The sequence below is a fragment of the Apaloderma vittatum genome, unplaced genomic scaffold, assembly GCF_000703405.1.
Source record: "Apaloderma vittatum isolate BGI_N311 unplaced genomic scaffold, ASM70340v1 scaffold1008, whole genome shotgun sequence".
Classification (NCBI taxonomy): Eukaryota; Metazoa; Chordata; class Aves; order Trogoniformes; family Trogonidae; genus Apaloderma; species Apaloderma vittatum.
In genome coordinates this window covers 669-18540 of record NW_009732167.1, presented here as the reverse complement: position 1 = coordinate 18540, position 17872 = coordinate 669, and the positions used below count along the sequence as shown (strand labels likewise).

General features: G+C 39.2%; 1 protein-coding gene across 1 annotated transcript in view; it reads right to left on the bottom strand.

The window, feature by feature from the left end:
- The window catches only part of HDAC11 (histone deacetylase 11), a 26408-nt gene extending 9206 nt beyond the window's left edge, over positions 1-17202 (bottom strand). The window contains exons 1-5 of the mRNA XM_009875401.1: positions 17058-17202; positions 13834-13934; positions 6777-6893; positions 2478-2520; positions 1007-1083 (exon numbers count right to left, since the gene is read on the bottom strand). Of these exons, the coding sequence (XP_009873703.1) occupies positions 1007-1083; positions 2478-2520; positions 6777-6893; positions 13834-13934; positions 17058-17124 (405 nt within the window). The 5' untranslated portion in view covers positions 17125-17202. The remainder of the gene's footprint in view (positions 1-1006; positions 1084-2477; positions 2521-6776; positions 6894-13833; positions 13935-17057) is intronic.
- Between the last annotated feature and the right edge of the window lie 670 nt (positions 17203-17872).

The window sequence follows — 17872 nt, the reverse complement described above, 5'->3', positions numbered from 1 at the left end:
AGGGGAGTCTTTCCAGCAGGAAGGGAGAAACAGCCCATTGTGATGGCATCCAACTGGATAACCCAGCACCGAGGAAAAGCTGCTGTAGGGACTGGATGCATTGAAACCACTTTTAGCAATACAATTCATTTCTTATTCCACATCTGCAGAGGAAAAAAAAATATTTAATTCTTTGAGTCCTAACTTTGCAAGTTACTGTCTTAATACAGACATGGTAAGACCCAAAGATTTTGTCCTGTCACCCACTATAATTTCTCAATCTGTATTTTAATGGCAGGGAAAATAGAACACTGTGCTGCTTCTCTGCAAATTACCATGTACAGAAATTAGGATGTTATGTCATAGAGTGTGATGCAATCATTAGAGCTGTTTTATGTTTGATTATTACTGATACTTTATAAATATTCTAGTATACAAATATACCATAGTACATTTCATAAAAATGAGCCCTAATTGCAGAAGGCTCTTGCTTCAGCCTTTCAAGAGCTAAATACCAAATGTATTCATTCACATTCAGTGATTATTTTGGAGACATTCACATTTTTATTCATGAATTTGAACAACTGAGCACTGCATAGAGCAGCTCGATTCAGAAAGAGGATTTCTGTCTCCGCATTTGCCTTGAATGTAACCACTGAAACTAGCGTGGAATTTTCAGGTTTGACTGCAAGGCTAGGATAATTATCACTGAGGATATTAAAAGTCAATCTGTTTTGATTTGGAGCGTGGTGGTTGTTTTTCTGTCAAGACGACATTATTAATGCAACTGTAGTGGTTTCTACCTACTTTCATAATTTCTACTCCTGCAACTCCTTCCTTCCATTTAACTGCGTATGTGTTACGATCTGCAGCATCAAGTACCACACCATCTTCCTATTCCTACTCATCTATAGATGGCTTCATTTTCTCCTATTAAGATGTAAATTAGTTCTTATGAATTTATGCAGATTTTTTTTCCCCACTTGCACAAACAGTAGAAAATACTGGTTTAAAGACTACTTCTTACCTTTATAGCCAGCGTGATATCAGCGTATGCACAAAATCCTCCACCTTTGTCACTGGAACAGTGATGAAAGCCACCCCCTAAACAGAAAAATGTCAAAGAGGTGAAAATCTACATGCTCAGGAACTCAAATCGGTTTTTGCAAAGAGACAGGGATCACTTGGACGTCAGGTGCTATTTTCTCTTTAGCAAATACCACACCTAGAGCTGCTAAACCCTTGCCTAGCAACACAAAACATCTCCCAGGGTGTCGGTGCTTGTCTCATACGTGGCCAACCAGCAGGCAAAAATGCTGCTGATGCCCAGACAAAAGAGGATTGTCCCCTTCTTCCAGCTAGCAGCCCGAGAAGGGAGAACTGCCCACAGGTAAGGTGCGGTGCCTCCGGGACACAACACACCTTGGGCACGCTAGAGTTACATAATTAAACGTTCTGGGGCAGGTGGAAAGGACGTGTCGAAAGTTCTTTTCTATGCTGAACATCAGGTTAAAAAAAAAAAAAAAAATAATCAAGAACTACAGCATTGTCATTATTTGCACATGCCATTGTCTTTTACAAACATTTGTACCAGAAGAAACTTTAAGAATTCCTTTTTAAAACACAAACACACACATTCTTTACATGAAAAAAGTACTCAGACCTCCCCCTCCCTAAACACATTTTCTTATAATAACTCAGAACTTTTTATTGAAAAATCCTCTACAAATACTGGCGCAAAAAACTTAACACGGTCAATTGATATAATTGGTAAATACAACAAGCTTAGGGGTTTAATGTCTATTTAATTTTGAATATTGGATAGTCATTTTGTGGAAGATGCGTGTAAGAAATAATGGAAAAATCCCCGGACTGATGAGCTGAGTCTCACACAACACAAAATACTGCTTCAGTAGTTGACTGGGTTTTGCATTGCTATTTGCTAGGAGCAGCAGAGCAGGTGTACTGCTCACTGTACCCTTCATAACCTGTTCATTCAAGTCTCTTTCAGGAAAAAACACACAGTCAAAACCAGACACTAACAGTACAGCCCTGTCCTCCAACATATCAACCAATCCCTTAATCTGGTATAATATCTAAATTGGCTATTATTAGATACTAGCACTGATAAAATCTACAAAAATTATAAAAATATTGAATGAAAATGAAGATTTTATTGATATATTTACATTTACTCCAAAGGTATTTCCTTGATCTTTTTGGCAGTACTTCAATAAAAACACCGCATCTTTATCATATCATATCTATATCATATCTTTATCCAGTTCTTTTTTTTTTTTTTTCCAAAAACTATTTTGTTTAATTATGAAGTTGCCACATGGGTGATAATGGATGAGAAAAATCCAGTACTTTTTATACTTTTTTTATTCCTTTGGAGTTGAGTTAAACACAATCCAGTCACTCTGTTATTACCAAAGTAACGTGATTTTACCCCATGCCATTTCAAGTCTCACTTAAAGCACTAAACTTGTACTTACCCACGTTGATTGCCCAGCCTCTCTCAACAGCCAGTTTTCCTGCCTTCAGAAAAATACAGCGAGAACTTCATGAAGAAACGAGGCAGTCACGGAACAGCACCCGCTTCCACCCCAAACCCAACTCTCAACACTTGGCCCATTGTATTTTCAGACATTTTACCACCACAGGTCATTCCAAAGCAGATCTCTGAACACAAACCACGCAACACGAACCACACAACATCCTCGGCGTAATTCATTAAAAACAAAAATACTTGATCTCTCATCCGGATTTCATTCTCTGGCAGTGGAAGAGATCTACAACTATGGGGCTTTGCGGAGATGAACACTGACCCCTAGCAGACAAACGAAGAAGGGAAAGTAGGAGTGTTGGTAAGAGCGAAAAGTGAGCAACAATCTCCTAACATCCTTCCTGTTCACGTAAAGCACAGGAGGAACGCAAACTCAAAATCCTGAAAATACAGACTCATGTAGTTTCAGAACAATGCCACAGTATAAAGTGTCCTGTGACTTCTTTTATTTTTTAAATGATCCAACATGAAAGGAATAACATATTACCAACCTTTTTCCCCCCACTACAAAAAAAAAAAAAAGTGCCTGTATCTCTCCCTTGAACTCAGATAACATTCAGGGCAGAAGAGAGATACACAAAGCTTAAATGATGAAACTTTAATTGGAAAAAATCTAAGTTATGCCAGGAAGAGTCAAGCAATTGTTTAACTGCAGTATTCCTTAACCATCATGTTAAAAAAAATATTACTAGCTATAATATTTTTTAAAAAAAGAAACCACAGATTCTTTTCCATAATCACAGAAAGCACACAATACACATCACACATGAAAGGAAGTCTGGGCAGTTGAGAATTCATCAACACCAATATTTATATTTGAACAGTTCTAATTTAGTATTAAGAAAACTGCAAGGAAGGTAAACACCCTCCTGTTACCAATGTGCCAACTTACACAAATTACATCTGGAGAAAAGACTGCAGTTGCTGAGCTATACAACTCACCAGGTCCCAGAGAAAGCCCGTGATCTGTGATTTAGCTTACTTCCTAGGGATTCCTCACTAAAAAAACTAATCCTCCCATATTGCTAAAATATCATTAAAAAGTAGAGAGACTCATCAGGCGTCTTCATGATAAACAGGACCATTGGGAAGAGCAGAAAATCATACTTCTGGCTTGTACTGCACAAATTTGACCGTCTGATGAATCCCGACTGCTTTTCAAGCACATAACTATTTCCCCATAACGAAAAATAATAAAAAAAAGTAAAAACTAACAGCACATGGCATCCAGATCAAACCTGAAGCGGCCAGTGACGTGAGGAGGTACGATGCAAAGAGGCAACGGGTGGCTCTCTCTTGTACAAGACCAATATTTATAACTAGTGAGCACACATTCATTAATTAAAAACAGCACAAGCACAATGGAAATCATCACAAAACTACACAAAAGAATTGACTACTTAGAACAAGTTGAAACAGATTTCACACACAAAATATGTCTGCACCCTCAAGAAATATCCAGGGTAGAATATAATCCCAGAGGTCTATAGATTTAGCCAGAACCTAGCATGTTCCTTCCAAACTGGTAATACTTAAATGGTCCTTAAAGACTGGTTTAACACTTTCAGTAGTTTATCTGATTTTCTCATGCTTCTGCAGACTTTTAGGCTTCAACAAAATCAGACACGACTACATGGTACAAAGGGTTTCACACATTTCCTTATTTTGCTATTCTTTGACTTGAAGTAACATATACATCCAAAAATACAAGAGCAACCCAAGACAATTAAGGTAGAATGAGGAAATGAGATTTAAGAGGATAGGACAACAACAGCTGGAGAAACAGAGCCCAAGGTGAGCAAGAAAATAAAGGAAAGGCACAAGCCTGAGTTAAAACCAGGCTTGGCAACCCACAAGGATAATTAAACGCAGTGAATGTCCCAGGACTCACGGTCTAGGAAGAAAGCACTGGCCAGTTTTATTTAACGACTCACAGCAGCAAGCAGCAGTTAACTCACTTCACACAGGTGATTTCAGCACCTTCTGATCTTTCCCTCTACTATCCCCTTACGTTCAAAAACTTTTTGGAAACCTGCCCCTCAGCTATTACAACTCTCAACTTTTCCTCCAGGCAAGACTTTTCTGACCACATGCCTATGTGCATCAATACATTTTCCAACCACCGCAAGTATTTCACAGCATCATGAAGTGCTACAACGCGTAAACACGAGGTTCCCCGTTATCCAAACCAAAACGCTCCAGTCTGCAACACAGCTCCAACGTGACAACATACTGCAACTTTCTGAAGGGCTCCAGCTTTTTAAAAGCCTGTGTTTGGGTGTTACAAAAAGAGTTCCAATGACGTACTTAAATCGCGCTGTTCCAAGACATTTCTGAAACTTAATGACAGATACTGAAGCCCGATCAAAAGTTGTCCAGTCCATTCTATTTGTTTCTCTACTACCTCTCGGTAACAAAAAAACAACTGCCAAAGAGTTACCTGTACACTTGCAAATCCAGCAGCTGGATGGGGCACGGATTTAACAGCAGAGTACGAAATTACTGACAGAATATCCCTTTTTTTTAATACACAACAAGGCACTGAGTACTTCTATCATTAAAAAAGTAAAAACAAGAGACAGCAGGGTATTTCATACTGCCTTAAAATCTGATTACAACTGCTTCTTTCCTTTCACACGGCACAACCCCAGGAGGCTGAAACTTAACAGTGCCCAAATCCACATACACACACAAATGTCAGTAGCAACGGTTAATCTCACAACAAATTAAAATAATTTAAGAAGAAATTTTAAAATAAAGAAAACTTGGCAAACTGCTTCACCAAACTTTTGGGCTTGCTCCTATCCTCACAGGCCAGACTCACAGATTCGACCTTTTTCATTGTTTTTGTAAATCTTACTGTACTGCCTTTTACGCACCAGTCACAGAAGAGCTCTTTATATTTTCTATGACTTTAACGAATTACTGACACATTCACAAAAGTAAGCATCTAAAAATAAGAAAACTTGATTCCAGTGCAGATTTCTAAGTGCCTACACTTCTATTGACAGAAACGGGAAGCCACCTATTAGCCTATTTCTGAAAATAATGGCATTACTTTATCATTCATTTACAGCTTCCCGGTCTCATTCACTTTTAATATCAAGTAGTTGCAATAAATCAAATTCTCATATCTGGCACAGACGTACTCCAAAAGGTTTGCCAACCCACAGAAGAGAGCTCACCAATAACTGGCTTCAGATAGATAAGAGAGAAAGCAATACGGGCTTCTCTCCTTTTCACATGCACCCACTGTACCAGCTACCTTCAGGAAGAGTAGTTAAAATGCAGCAAAAAAATCTATTTGTGCCATAATCGCAATGATTTCAGGTAGGATTATGTCTTCCATTTACGAAACCGTTATAGCCCAGTGCCTGCAAAGGGAGGTTGAGACTGTGCCTGCCTTCTCCCAGCACCACACTGCCTGGTTCCTCAACTCCATCTCTCATATGACAAGGAAGGAGAAAAAGAGCAGAAGCTGTATTAGCAACCTGCATCCTGCGAAGGCATCCTGTCCTCAGTACCCGGTTCAAATAACTCATTCGTGGCTTCAGCTGTTAACTGTTTTCTCTCCTCCTACTTCCTCAACATCTCTAATGACAATTCTCCGCCATAACTAAACACCTGGTGATGCTTACACAGATCTTCTGACCAGAGCGCTCATTGAATTCACTAGAAAACAATTCTGTTAAGGTGAAACGGGCTGTGTCTCGCTCGAGTGCAACAGAACTGCTTATGCAGTATTTACAACAGAAAAGTAGATAAACTTCAATCATTAAAATGAGTGAGATGATGCGATTTTTAAGTATAAACACGTAACCTCAAGAGCAATCAAACCATGCATCTCTTCCCACACCGTACCAAGGCCATCGGGTACATATCTACTTTTAAAATAGGTTCTACAGTGTCTGTTTCCAAACCTCCCATGACTATGATCTGCTTGTATTGAACACTGTCAAAACCAAATTTCCTTTCCTATCTATCGCTCCTTGCCCAGGCTGCCCCTTCCTGTCTCTTCCGTTTCTGCAAATTACAGATCATAAAAAAAAATCCCGAGTGTCCTTCACGGCGGTAGCTGCTAACAAGCAGCCAGCTTTGCTCCCGTTTAGGAGTAACTCACTTCCCTCTACAGGCCTCCAGGGAGTCAGACAAAATATCACAACTCAGGGACTTCAGTGTTTTGACCGACAAGTTGAAATACAGTAAAACCAAACCGAGAGCAACTTACCATTATTGTTCCTCCCGTCTGGGTTCGTAGAGGTTTCAAAACTTTCCTCTGGACAATGAAATTGGGAAGAAAGGCAACTGGTGGAATTTCTGTGATAGTAGCCACAACAAATGACCACTACAACAGAGGGGAAAAAAAAGAAAACTCCAATTAATGTAGCCCGTCTTAATGATGACATTTGGATCTCCCCTTGGTTGTCGTTTACTGAAAAGGAGCTCACAGGTCCTTAGGAAGCTTTTAAATACTTTTAGATGGAGATGACCAGAACACTCCTTATTAGTAACCTCTAAACATGTTCATCCTCTAGTTCTTAACTATAACAATCATCGCTTTCTGCCACCACCAGTAGTTGGTTCAGGTTTTAGTATCAAGTGGTAACAAATCAACAATTTTTTCACCAAGCTAGTATTTCAGAAAATCTAATATCCCTGGGTTTTGGAGGGATATTTGTAAAATGTCCTTCAGCAGTATTAACACCAAGCTACGCTCGATATATTGTTCAAACCCAAAATATCTTTTCCTGTGTCAAGTCAAAAGGATACACCAAGGAGAAAGGAGAAACAAACTGACAACTTGACTGAAAAGTTCCAGTCCTTAAGAGAGCACAGCGCAAATTTTAGCATGGAGAACTGATTACAATTTATTTAGCATATTAAACACTTCTGGAAAACGCTTCAAGGAAACATTTTGTTAAAAAGTTGCATCATCAAGAATATTATTTGAAGGTTAAAATGCAAAGTACTTGCAAAACGCAAATGCTTTTTTTGCAAACACGTATGGATTACTTCAAAGAACTTCTACTAACGTTGCTGCCAGCGACCACGCTTCTAAATATATTTCAGAGCATAAGTCACAAGCAAGGATGTACCCCTGCATCCAATACCGAAATATTCAGGTACTGCGAATTATGAATTTGACAAAAGATTGCCAATAGGCCCTATTTTCTTCAATATTAGGAAATTTAGCTGGATTCAGCACCTTTGTTGCCCAATCCCTGTTAGCTGCCTGCTTCCTAAGGACAGGATGCGCAAGCGGTCAGTTGGAATCAAAAGCAGTCACGTGCCAGACTCAGGGTCCTCTGATAGTCAAGAAAAAAAGCTCCTTTGGAATGCCAGTTTTATCAACATTCCAGCTGGGTGGGGTGGAGGGCTGCCATTATTTATACAGTTCTTTTTTTAGTTTTTTTATAGAGTTCTTTTTTTAGTCATTAGATAGTGTTTATATATGATTATCACTCTTCCCTGAATCCAGACCAAGTTTTAATTTCTGACAAGTTACGTAATTACATGTCTACAAAATTTATCAGTAATTTGATGGTGGTTGAGTGAGGCCAAGTATCTACCAAAAGAAATCCTAACTGATACTTTTGTGATATATGCAATTTGAATGCAAAAAAAGGCAATTTAAAAAAATATAATTTGGAAGGATTTTTCTCTATCGAAGTAAACTGTTACGTGTGAAGACCTGTGTGACAGAAGCCAACTGAGAGCCTGGCAGATGTAACTAATCTAGTTCTCATCTATTCAAAGTATTTTTATTTTTTATTTTTATTTATGCAGGGGTATATCCTTGCTTGTGACTTACGCTTTGAAATATATTTAGAAGCGTGGTCGCTGGCAGCAACGTTAGTAGAAGTTCTTTGAAGTAATCCATACGTGTTTGCAAAAAAGCATTTGCAGATTGCAAGTACTTTGCGTTTTAACCTTCAAATCATATTCTTGATGATGCAAAAAATCACGTGCCAAACTCAGGGTCCTCTGCTAGTCAAGAAAAAAAGCTCCTTTGGAATGCCAGTTTTATCAATGTTCCAGCTGGGCGGGGCGGAAGGCTGCCATTATTTATACAGTTCTTAAGTCCTAATTGTATTTTTGTCAACAGTTCATTTCAAGCTCTTACTACTTGCATATTGGCAGACATCATCCCGTTCCCATACTATCACCTCTCCATCTTCATTAGAAAATAAAGCACGTTGTTAAAGTGAACCTTGATAAAGCCCTTCTGCAAGATATTTTAGCTTTTAAACAAGTGTAACATAAAAAAAACAGATTTAATCCTGTTCTAAAACGGAATGGCAAAGGTCACATCTCGACAAAATAAATGGTGATCTCTAACGTGAGGCATGAGCACAAAACTGCAGCGAGCCTGGACACAGTTGAGCCACATTTGAATCTCGACGGGAAGGAGAGCAATAAGGACTCAAATCAGCAGGTGTGATGCTGCTGCAGGTTTTTAAGTGAATGCAAAAAATCCACACAAGGGAGAAATAAAGAGTATGCAGAGCTTTCTATCCGCAGCTGAGGGCGTTTACAGAAGAGTGCCAAGCCCAAAGACATCCCCTGCTTCCGACGTAGGCTTCACTGTGTTTAGGTAATTCCCAGCATACGGAGGGAAAAGTCATTTGACTCTCAGAAAACTCTCAGGATTCAAGAATGCAGCTACAGACGAGGGAAAATGCTTTTCAAACACCACCACTACACCAACCTGTGTAGTTTTGTGCTTTTCTTCAGTGTGTTCCTTGTCTTTTCCAACAATTCTTGCAATAAATTCTCAGAATGGCACTATATATACTTGAAAAAAAATCAAAAGGGATTAGTTTTACGGAATCATATACTTTCTCATGTTGAAAAAAAATAAAAATATTTTGAATAGATGAGAACTAGATTAGTTACATCTGCCAGGCTCTCAGTTGGCTTCTGTCACACAAGTCTTCACACGTAACAGTTTCCTTCAATAGAGAAAAATCCTTCCAATTTATATTTTTTTAAATTGCTTTTTTTTGCATTCAAATTGAATATATCACAAAAGTACCAGTTAGGATTTCTTTTGGTAGATACTTGGCCTCACTCAACCACCATCAAATTACTGATAAATTTTGTAGACATGTAATTACGTAACTTATCAGAAATTAAAACTTGGTCTGGATTCAGGGAAGAGTGATAATCATATATAAACACTATCTAATGACTAAAAATAGTAAGTGAAGGCATGTTATCACTTCCATTTAACTCTTTATTTCTACCGCTAGTATCATAAGATTTTTAAAGAGTATTTGCCTTCCAGTGCCTTGGATAAACAATTTAAAGTATGAATTTAAATTTGAAAAGTGAAATTCACTCCCTCTTTTCCTAAAAGGAATAAAGAAGTCAGGTTAACCTTTAACCAGATATATTTTCCTTCAATACATGCCTACTACCAAATGAACTAGTAGGCAGTACCTTCAGATGTGCAACACCTTATCAAGTGTAAATGTCTAACACTATATCAAGTTACACTCAAAACAAACCCCCAAAACAAAAAACAACTTCAAGGGTTCTTAATTTTCCTTGCTTAAGCCCAAACTCTGTAGCAACATATATGCTTTATAAGTAAAGTTCTGCAAGATTATCCTCATTATTAGTACTCTTAATTCCTTAACTACAAAAACTCTGTAGTTAAATGCCTTGAAAAATTATTAGTGTTCAAGGACTAAAAGTTAAACTGGAAAATTAATATTAGGAAGATAATGATAAAGTAGTTGCTTTGACACCAATGCATCCTGAATTAATACAAACAGCACATTAACAATCATGACCAATGTCACGCATTCATTGCATTCCAGTACTTTAAAAACAGCTAATAGTGCATCAAACTTTTTTTTAAATATGCAATTTTGTTCCTTAATATCTAAATTTAAACTGTGTTTGAGAAGTCCCTGGAACTAGTTCCAGCTTCAAAGGAAATATCAGGAACTTATAAATCCAACACGAAGCAACCAAGGTGATTGTGGGACAAAGCTCTGTGGGTCCATCCTCACCAGATAAAGACAGTAAGCTTTTAGCTTGAATTAACCTAAGATAAAATCATAAAGGACAGCAGGAAGCTTGTGATTTTCACAAGAGTTTCCAGGTGAAGGAACAAACACACTTTTATAATCAGGATTAAGATACTGCCCTGGTAGAAACTGCTGCGAGCCAGGTGACACATCCAGGCAAACCAACCAGCCCCAAAGCAATTTTCATACCTCAGTCTTCGAATCAGTGAGAAACAAATCCCTGTTAACCAAACGCTACCTTATCCTTAAGAGGTTTACTAGTTGCTTTAGCTTGCAACGACTGCCCTACAGTATTTGCAGTGACATAAATACAGAAACCTGTCAGCCCTTGCTCCCCGTGACTGAGCATTCTCGTTCAGTGTGTTCTCCAAACATACTCAAATATCATTACCTTTAAAGTAACATTTTTGTATATTCCTATAGGCCTTTACCTGACACATTAACATTTACATGAAAATTCAAGTCAAACGGATCAAATGAAGTTATCCGCTCTCGTGACCTTTTAAATTAACATTTTACAGCAAACCACCACTTGTCTTCAAACACTGTGCACCCATGCAGTTGGAAAAACTCAAGCTGGGGGAAAAAACCACGCAGGGAGCAGAGACAACGGATGATAGCGCAAGAACCGCAGGAACTGCACCAAACCCGCATGTTTTCAGCTGCCGAGTCCCCTGTGGTCACCAGCGCAAGGCACACGGCCCAAGGCATGCGCTGCGCTGGTGTATCTGAGCACCAAAACAAGCCACAAGTACCGCAATTATTTTATGAGCCTGCATCTACTGTCATCATCCCCCAGAGTCCTGCCACGCTCCCCAGGCACGCTGCCACCACCCCCACGGGACGTGGCCACCACACACTCACGTGGCCGAGCGAGAGTCAAAGCCCACGAGCACTGGAGCACTAGCCAGCATTCCCTATAACCACATCCACCTACTTTTCACCAGGCATAAAAAGTTACGTTGCTAACCAAGCCATTAGTTTTCAATCCTTAAACCTACACAATTTGCTAATTTGTAAAACAGATTAAAATTTACAAGTTCAGCTGATCAATCCCTTGTTTCAGGGCACTTCCAGAAAAGCACATCTTGCATTCCGTTACCCTCACTGCACAAGCATCATCCTCATCATTTGCATTTTTCAGCCACATAATATCCTCCTAGGACTTTTCACATATAAAAAATGGTACAAGTGAAAGACTTCTGTGGTCTGAAACTAACTCTAACCTCATTGCCTACCTCCTTCCAAAATTTCAGAATGCTGATAAGCAGGAAATCCAGTATTTTACGTAACGCCAGAAAAAGCGGAAAAGTACTGCAAGGAAATTATCCAAAGCCCAGTCATTACCTTAGAGACCTAAACTCTTCAAAGAAGTAACTGAGGAGGAACCACCTCGATTCAAAAGTCCGGATTTTGTTGTGAGGACAAGCAGGGAATCAGGGAGACCTGTCCTGCCAACATAGAACTAACTTCCAGTAGTTTGATCTACTTTGTGCAGACCATTTTGTTTCTCTTCAGCTGCTGCTAAGACACCAAACACCTCCTCTTCTTGCAAATGTGTGGGATTTCCTACCAAATTCATGCTCAAATTTTTAATGAAGAATACTTCAGTGATCCATTATTTGATGGGACTCAGGCATTCCCAGAAAGGCAAGCACCTTTGTAGTCTTCAAAGCTGATCTAACAGGAAACTATGCCATTTATTGCCAGACCTGCATTTGTCTGCATTTAAAAAAAAATAAAAATAAAACAGCACAGCAGATTTTGGATAAGGCAACACCAGAGGATACCCTGGGCCTTTTCCTGTCTAGCCACATCATTTGTTGTTTGCAGCTAAGCAATTTTATCCTCGCTGTTTGGCAGGCATTCGTTGGCATGACCAATACAACATCTTCCAGTTTCTATAGTGGCAGGAAATATTCCCTCAGGAGAAGGGAAACGAGAGGTACACAGCTAATCACATCTGAATGCACGCGACAGTACTAGTTTTGGAGTCAGAAGTTACCCGGACAATTCCCCGTGAAGACATCCTTTAGCTATTAAAAAAATGTTATCAATGTATTCCAAACGGAGCTAATGCACATCACAGCCTGCTTCAAAGAAGTGATTCAGTAAAAAGAGGTGGGTGGTTCTGTGGAATGAAGAGCTCAATATCAAGAATAGCTGCAATAAGATCAAACCTAATGATGTATGAAATTGCATGTAACTTTATAGCACAGAATGAAGAAGCATGAAAAGAACTCAGAAAAGCAGGAAGAGGGAAAAAAGTTCACACAAATAACAGACCCCTAAACATAGAAAAATCAAACACTGCAGGAACAGCAATACAAGGACTCTCTTGCTGTGGAAAGGCAAAGATGACTCAGAATAACCTCTTTTGAATTACGAAATGAAAGATTATTTCTCACACAAATCCCTTCTCTGCCTTCTGAGGGCTGCAAAAAAAAAAAAAGCAATGTCACCTGTGCTCGTCTACTACTCGATTCCACCCTAGCTGAATGAATACATTCACAAATGGAGACTTGGCATGTTTATGTTTTAAAGTTACATCTGAGTTTAACAAATGGATGTCTCATTTAGAAACACGCAATGACTCACTCTTTTTTCCCTGTGAATATACAGTCCGTATGAGCTGGTATTGGAAGCCTTCGCACACAGATAAGGTGTGAGGTTATGCCCCTACGCTGATCTCCCAACTCTCTCCACATTCCACCAAAGCAGGCGTCGAAGGGCGAAGCCAGTACAACCGAATCCCCACACAGATGCTCTTTTGAGATTACATTAACCTCAAACCCATAAATCAATCCTTGCCTTGAAAACCTTCCAATGCAGTACTCCAGTTTAGTGCTCTCCAAGGTATTTTCAATTTCAGAACCATATTCTACTAGAAAAAATCAAAACTTACACTTTGGAAGACTGAAACTCGGCTACAAAGGAGGCTAGTATTTATCTCTCAAACATTAAAATTTTTGTTACGTTCATTTAACCTTCCTGAAACATCACTTCAGGTCACGTATACATCATGGTAGAGCCTCCTTCCCCTCCACCCCTCTGTAGTGTGAACTGCCTTACTATTTCTGTGTTTTAATTTTGGCATTCTCAATGACAATGCTATCCAATGTTATCAAAACACACCATTCCACCATGTGTAAAAGTTGATTCTGTAACAAATCTAGTAGGATATCTGTTGCCTCTGACACCAATTCTAGACAGTTTGCATGAAAAACACATTAATAAGTACAGCACCTTTAATTTATTAAGGTAGCGCCTTGTGTGAACAACCAAGAGATCTTCATCAGTAGCCTCCCGCGCCTGTACAATCAAGTCATCTGCAATTAGTTTTTCTTCTGAAACAGGAGAGAAATAACAATTGGCATTTTATACTATTGCTTAACTTCCCATATTCCATCCTGTCAACGAAGCTACTTTGACCTTGACGTAGTAACTTTATCTGTGACATAAAATCACCAGAACAACTTCTGTTTTCTCAGTGTCCACAACTTTTCCCAATACTAACACTCTTATGTATGTAGGCTATTAAGGTAGCATGTATATGGTGAGTATAGGTTACAGAAAATTTTCAGAGAATAATCATGGTAACTCCTTGTATAAGCTAAAAAAAAAAGACAGGTAGTGACAGGATAGACAGACACAGAAGAACCACAAGACACAGTCTACAGCTTGATACATTGGGGAAATTTTGGTGCTCCTGCCATCAAACATTGATCATTTTTGAACAGGCTATAAAAATTCCAGAGTTGATACCAGTATTTAATTCCCTAAATCAGGAGAATTGAAATAAAATATATAAAAAAAGATTCAAAACAAAGTAATTGCTTGAGTTTTCATGGAAGTAAACACACTTAATTAGGATATTCCTGTCGCGCCTCTACCTCTATTTAATTTCAAGACATACCAATGACCAGCTATTAATTCTCCTTCTTAAAGACCAAAATATAGTTTATTTTAGTTTTAGAAGAGCAAGTTGCAAAATATCACAGCAGGATTTCAAAATGTGATGAGACAGTATGTTTGAATGCATATATCTAGAGAGACTTACCAGAAAGTTCAAGTTAGGGACGACTGAAAGAGCCAAGTCGTGCAGAAAAAACAACACTGCTGTGCAGATGGTCACCACAAATGATAAATAAAAGGTGTTGTGCTGACCTTCCTCAACAAATTTTTCTATTTAAACACTGCGCCGTTGCAGCCTTCTAAGACTGCACCTTTTGTTCAATTTAATACTTGGAGGAGGAAGGAAACAACTCACAAATGTGAGAGATTTTGTTCTGAAGTGTTATACAAGAACAGCACCTGCAACAATATTTGTTTTGGCAAGCTTGTGTTTCTCTTGACTGAGGCTTGGGGAACGTTTGATTCATTCACTGGTGTCAGACAGAAAGCCAATGCGCTAACAGTTTCACTCTTGAGGGAGGAGAAGGTTAAGTGTAGTCAGACTTTCATCGGTGATTTTCTATAAGATTATAGGGAACAGCCCAGGTCAACTGTTGCCAGGAGTTGCTACAGAGCCAGAGAAAACCGAGAGCACCCTGGAGCATCCTCTGGCTTCTTTCTCCTTTGCAAAGTAAGGGGAGTAAAACGATAGTGAAAACTAATTTTCTATGAAAGACTGAGTAAAGAGCAGCCACTTCACACAGAAAAGAGCAGAAGGAAAAAACCAGCTTCAGTCAGAGAAGGAGCAGAAAGGCAAAGGTTTTCATTAACTAAGAAAACAGTCATGGAACCCAAGACTTAATTATTTGAGGTTGTAAGAGAGAAGATCCAAAACTCAGCTACTAAAGGGAGTGTTGAAATTCATTTAACCGCAGTTAAATGAATACAAGACAGCTTAAAGTTGGAATGGCAATACTTAACCACAAAAGATTATCAGTCGAAGGAGCCATTAGGACCACAGAAAGTGAAAAAGCTCTTTTTCTTTCTTTTTTTTTTTTAATTTGACAAGCAAGCTTAAACTTTAGCTGAAGAGATGCCAAGATTTTATAGGCCCTGATCCTAGCCTTGGTTCTTACATTTGTATTTCCTTAAAGTATTTCTGCCTATATGTTGCAATTTGCAATATTGCAATAATGAGCCCCATCACAAAAAGTTCTGTCACGGGAGGCATCTCAAAGCTCTTGCAGACATTACCAGAATACTGTCACGATGCTGACAAAGAATGGATTTATATGAGCTGCACTTCAGCCTGAAAAGTATCATTTGCCAGCAGACTGTCTGCAGTCCAAGTTGAATTAAGTTACTCCCTGTAGCAAGGCAGTCATTAACACCCACAATTTCACAAGCCACAAGGAATATCCCAGTTCTTGCTACACCAGGTGTAAAGCAATAGAAGCACAAGGCCGGAGGAAGCTACACACAGCACTCCCAAACTGCAATTCAGGCCTTGCAAGCCAAACTGTTTGTGAGCTTGCAGCTAACGCAGGAAGGATTTTACATTCACTGCTACAAAACTGAAGCTCGTGTTCTGTTTTAGATCCAGGCTTGGTCCTCCAAAGAAAGAAGAAACTAGAACTGCAGAGAGCAGCCATGCTCAAGAGGAAGCTTAAAGCAAACACTGTTCTCATACATTAATCTAGAACTGAAGAAAAGTGTTTGAATCATGAGAAGTCTGTCGAGTATCAAAATAGAGCTCACTGAGCTACATCCACAGGTCTCCAGCCTTCTGCACCTAACTCAGGCTAGGCTGAAAGTCAAGGTTCTGGTGCTAACTTCAGAGGTGGAAACAGTTCCCAAATACCCTGCGTCCACATTTCTTGTAAAGGCCAAGCACCGAAATGCTGCTCACTTCATGCTTTCATCCACATTGCAAAGACCAGGAATATATTAAGATGGTCTAATACACTGCTATGCTCGTATTTCTCCTTCCTCCTTTTGACTCACAGTCGTGTAAATCTCTGGGCCAGTCTGAAATGAATCGAACTAGTTACTCCGACTAGTAGTATTCATGCCTCTGAGGAGAGCAAGTCGTTTAATGAGCTTGAATTCTCAACTGCATTTCAGAAATTTCACTCTGCACAGACACTGTAACTGAGCTCACACCAAAACTGTGGGTTTATTTAGTGGAGCAGGTAGAAAATATATTTTTCAAAGGACTGGAAACAGACCTTTGTATTAAGAAGCCCTGGTGTAGCATGTTTTCTCTAACGTTACACTTCCATCCTTTAAATACTTCACAGACAAGATCATCAACAATGTGTAACACATGACATCCAACTCACCTCAGAAATCCTACAGTCAATCTAGCTTGCTAAGATTTAACTCTGCAAATATGTAAGAATACTAAAGCACTCCAAATATGATTAAAGACCGTAGCTTAAATCTACACAACAGGCAATGAAGATGTACAGTTGCTATTATATCGGCAATTATCAACCTAAGTCTGCACTAACTACATAATTTCTATTAGCTTTTGTGCAAACATCTGTTTAAGAGGTACCTTCTGGTGTTTTTACCTTTCAAAAAATTGATTACTTTTCCCCATTTCCCTGCATCGAATGGATGCAGTTTCTCAAGTCCCATGAACGTGATGTTGTAGTCTGGAGAATATACGATAGGGCAGCATGCTGACGGAGGATCCTCATACAATTCAGTTCTGTGAGGCCTTGAAAAGCAAAAAAACAAACTAGTCACCGCTTTTAGCAACTATTTACAAAGTCAAAGGTTTTTCACTAAAAACTCAAATTACAGTCCTTATTAATACCAACTTGATGTTAGGAATGATTCCTGAAGATGCTATTTCCAACAGTTACTAAAGGAAACACTTGGTTGTTTAACCGCTCCTCAGCAGTAGGGTCAGAGAGAGGAACACCACTCACTTCCAATCAGTACAGTTAAACTCCTGAACTAAGAGATAATGAGGAAAAAAAAGAATAACTGAAGACAGAAGAATATACATCAATGAGTTACACATGCAAAGCTCATTGCAGAATCACAGAATCACAGAATGCTGGGGGTTGGAAGGGACCTCAAAAGATCATCCAGTCCAACCCCCTGCCAGAGCAGGATCACCCAGAGCAGGTCACACAGGAACGTGGCCAGATTGGTTGTGAAAGTCTCCGGAACAGAGGACTCCACACCCTCTCTGGGCAGCCTGGGCCAGGGCTCTGGCATCATCAGAGTGAAAAAGTTTTTTCTAATATTTTTGTGGAACCTCCTATGCTCCAGCTTGAACCCATTGCCCCTTGTCCTGTTATTGGACACCACTGAAATACATTAATTAAAGGAAACATTTGCTTTTCTCCCATCTTTCCGAGTTTGTCAAGCAGCA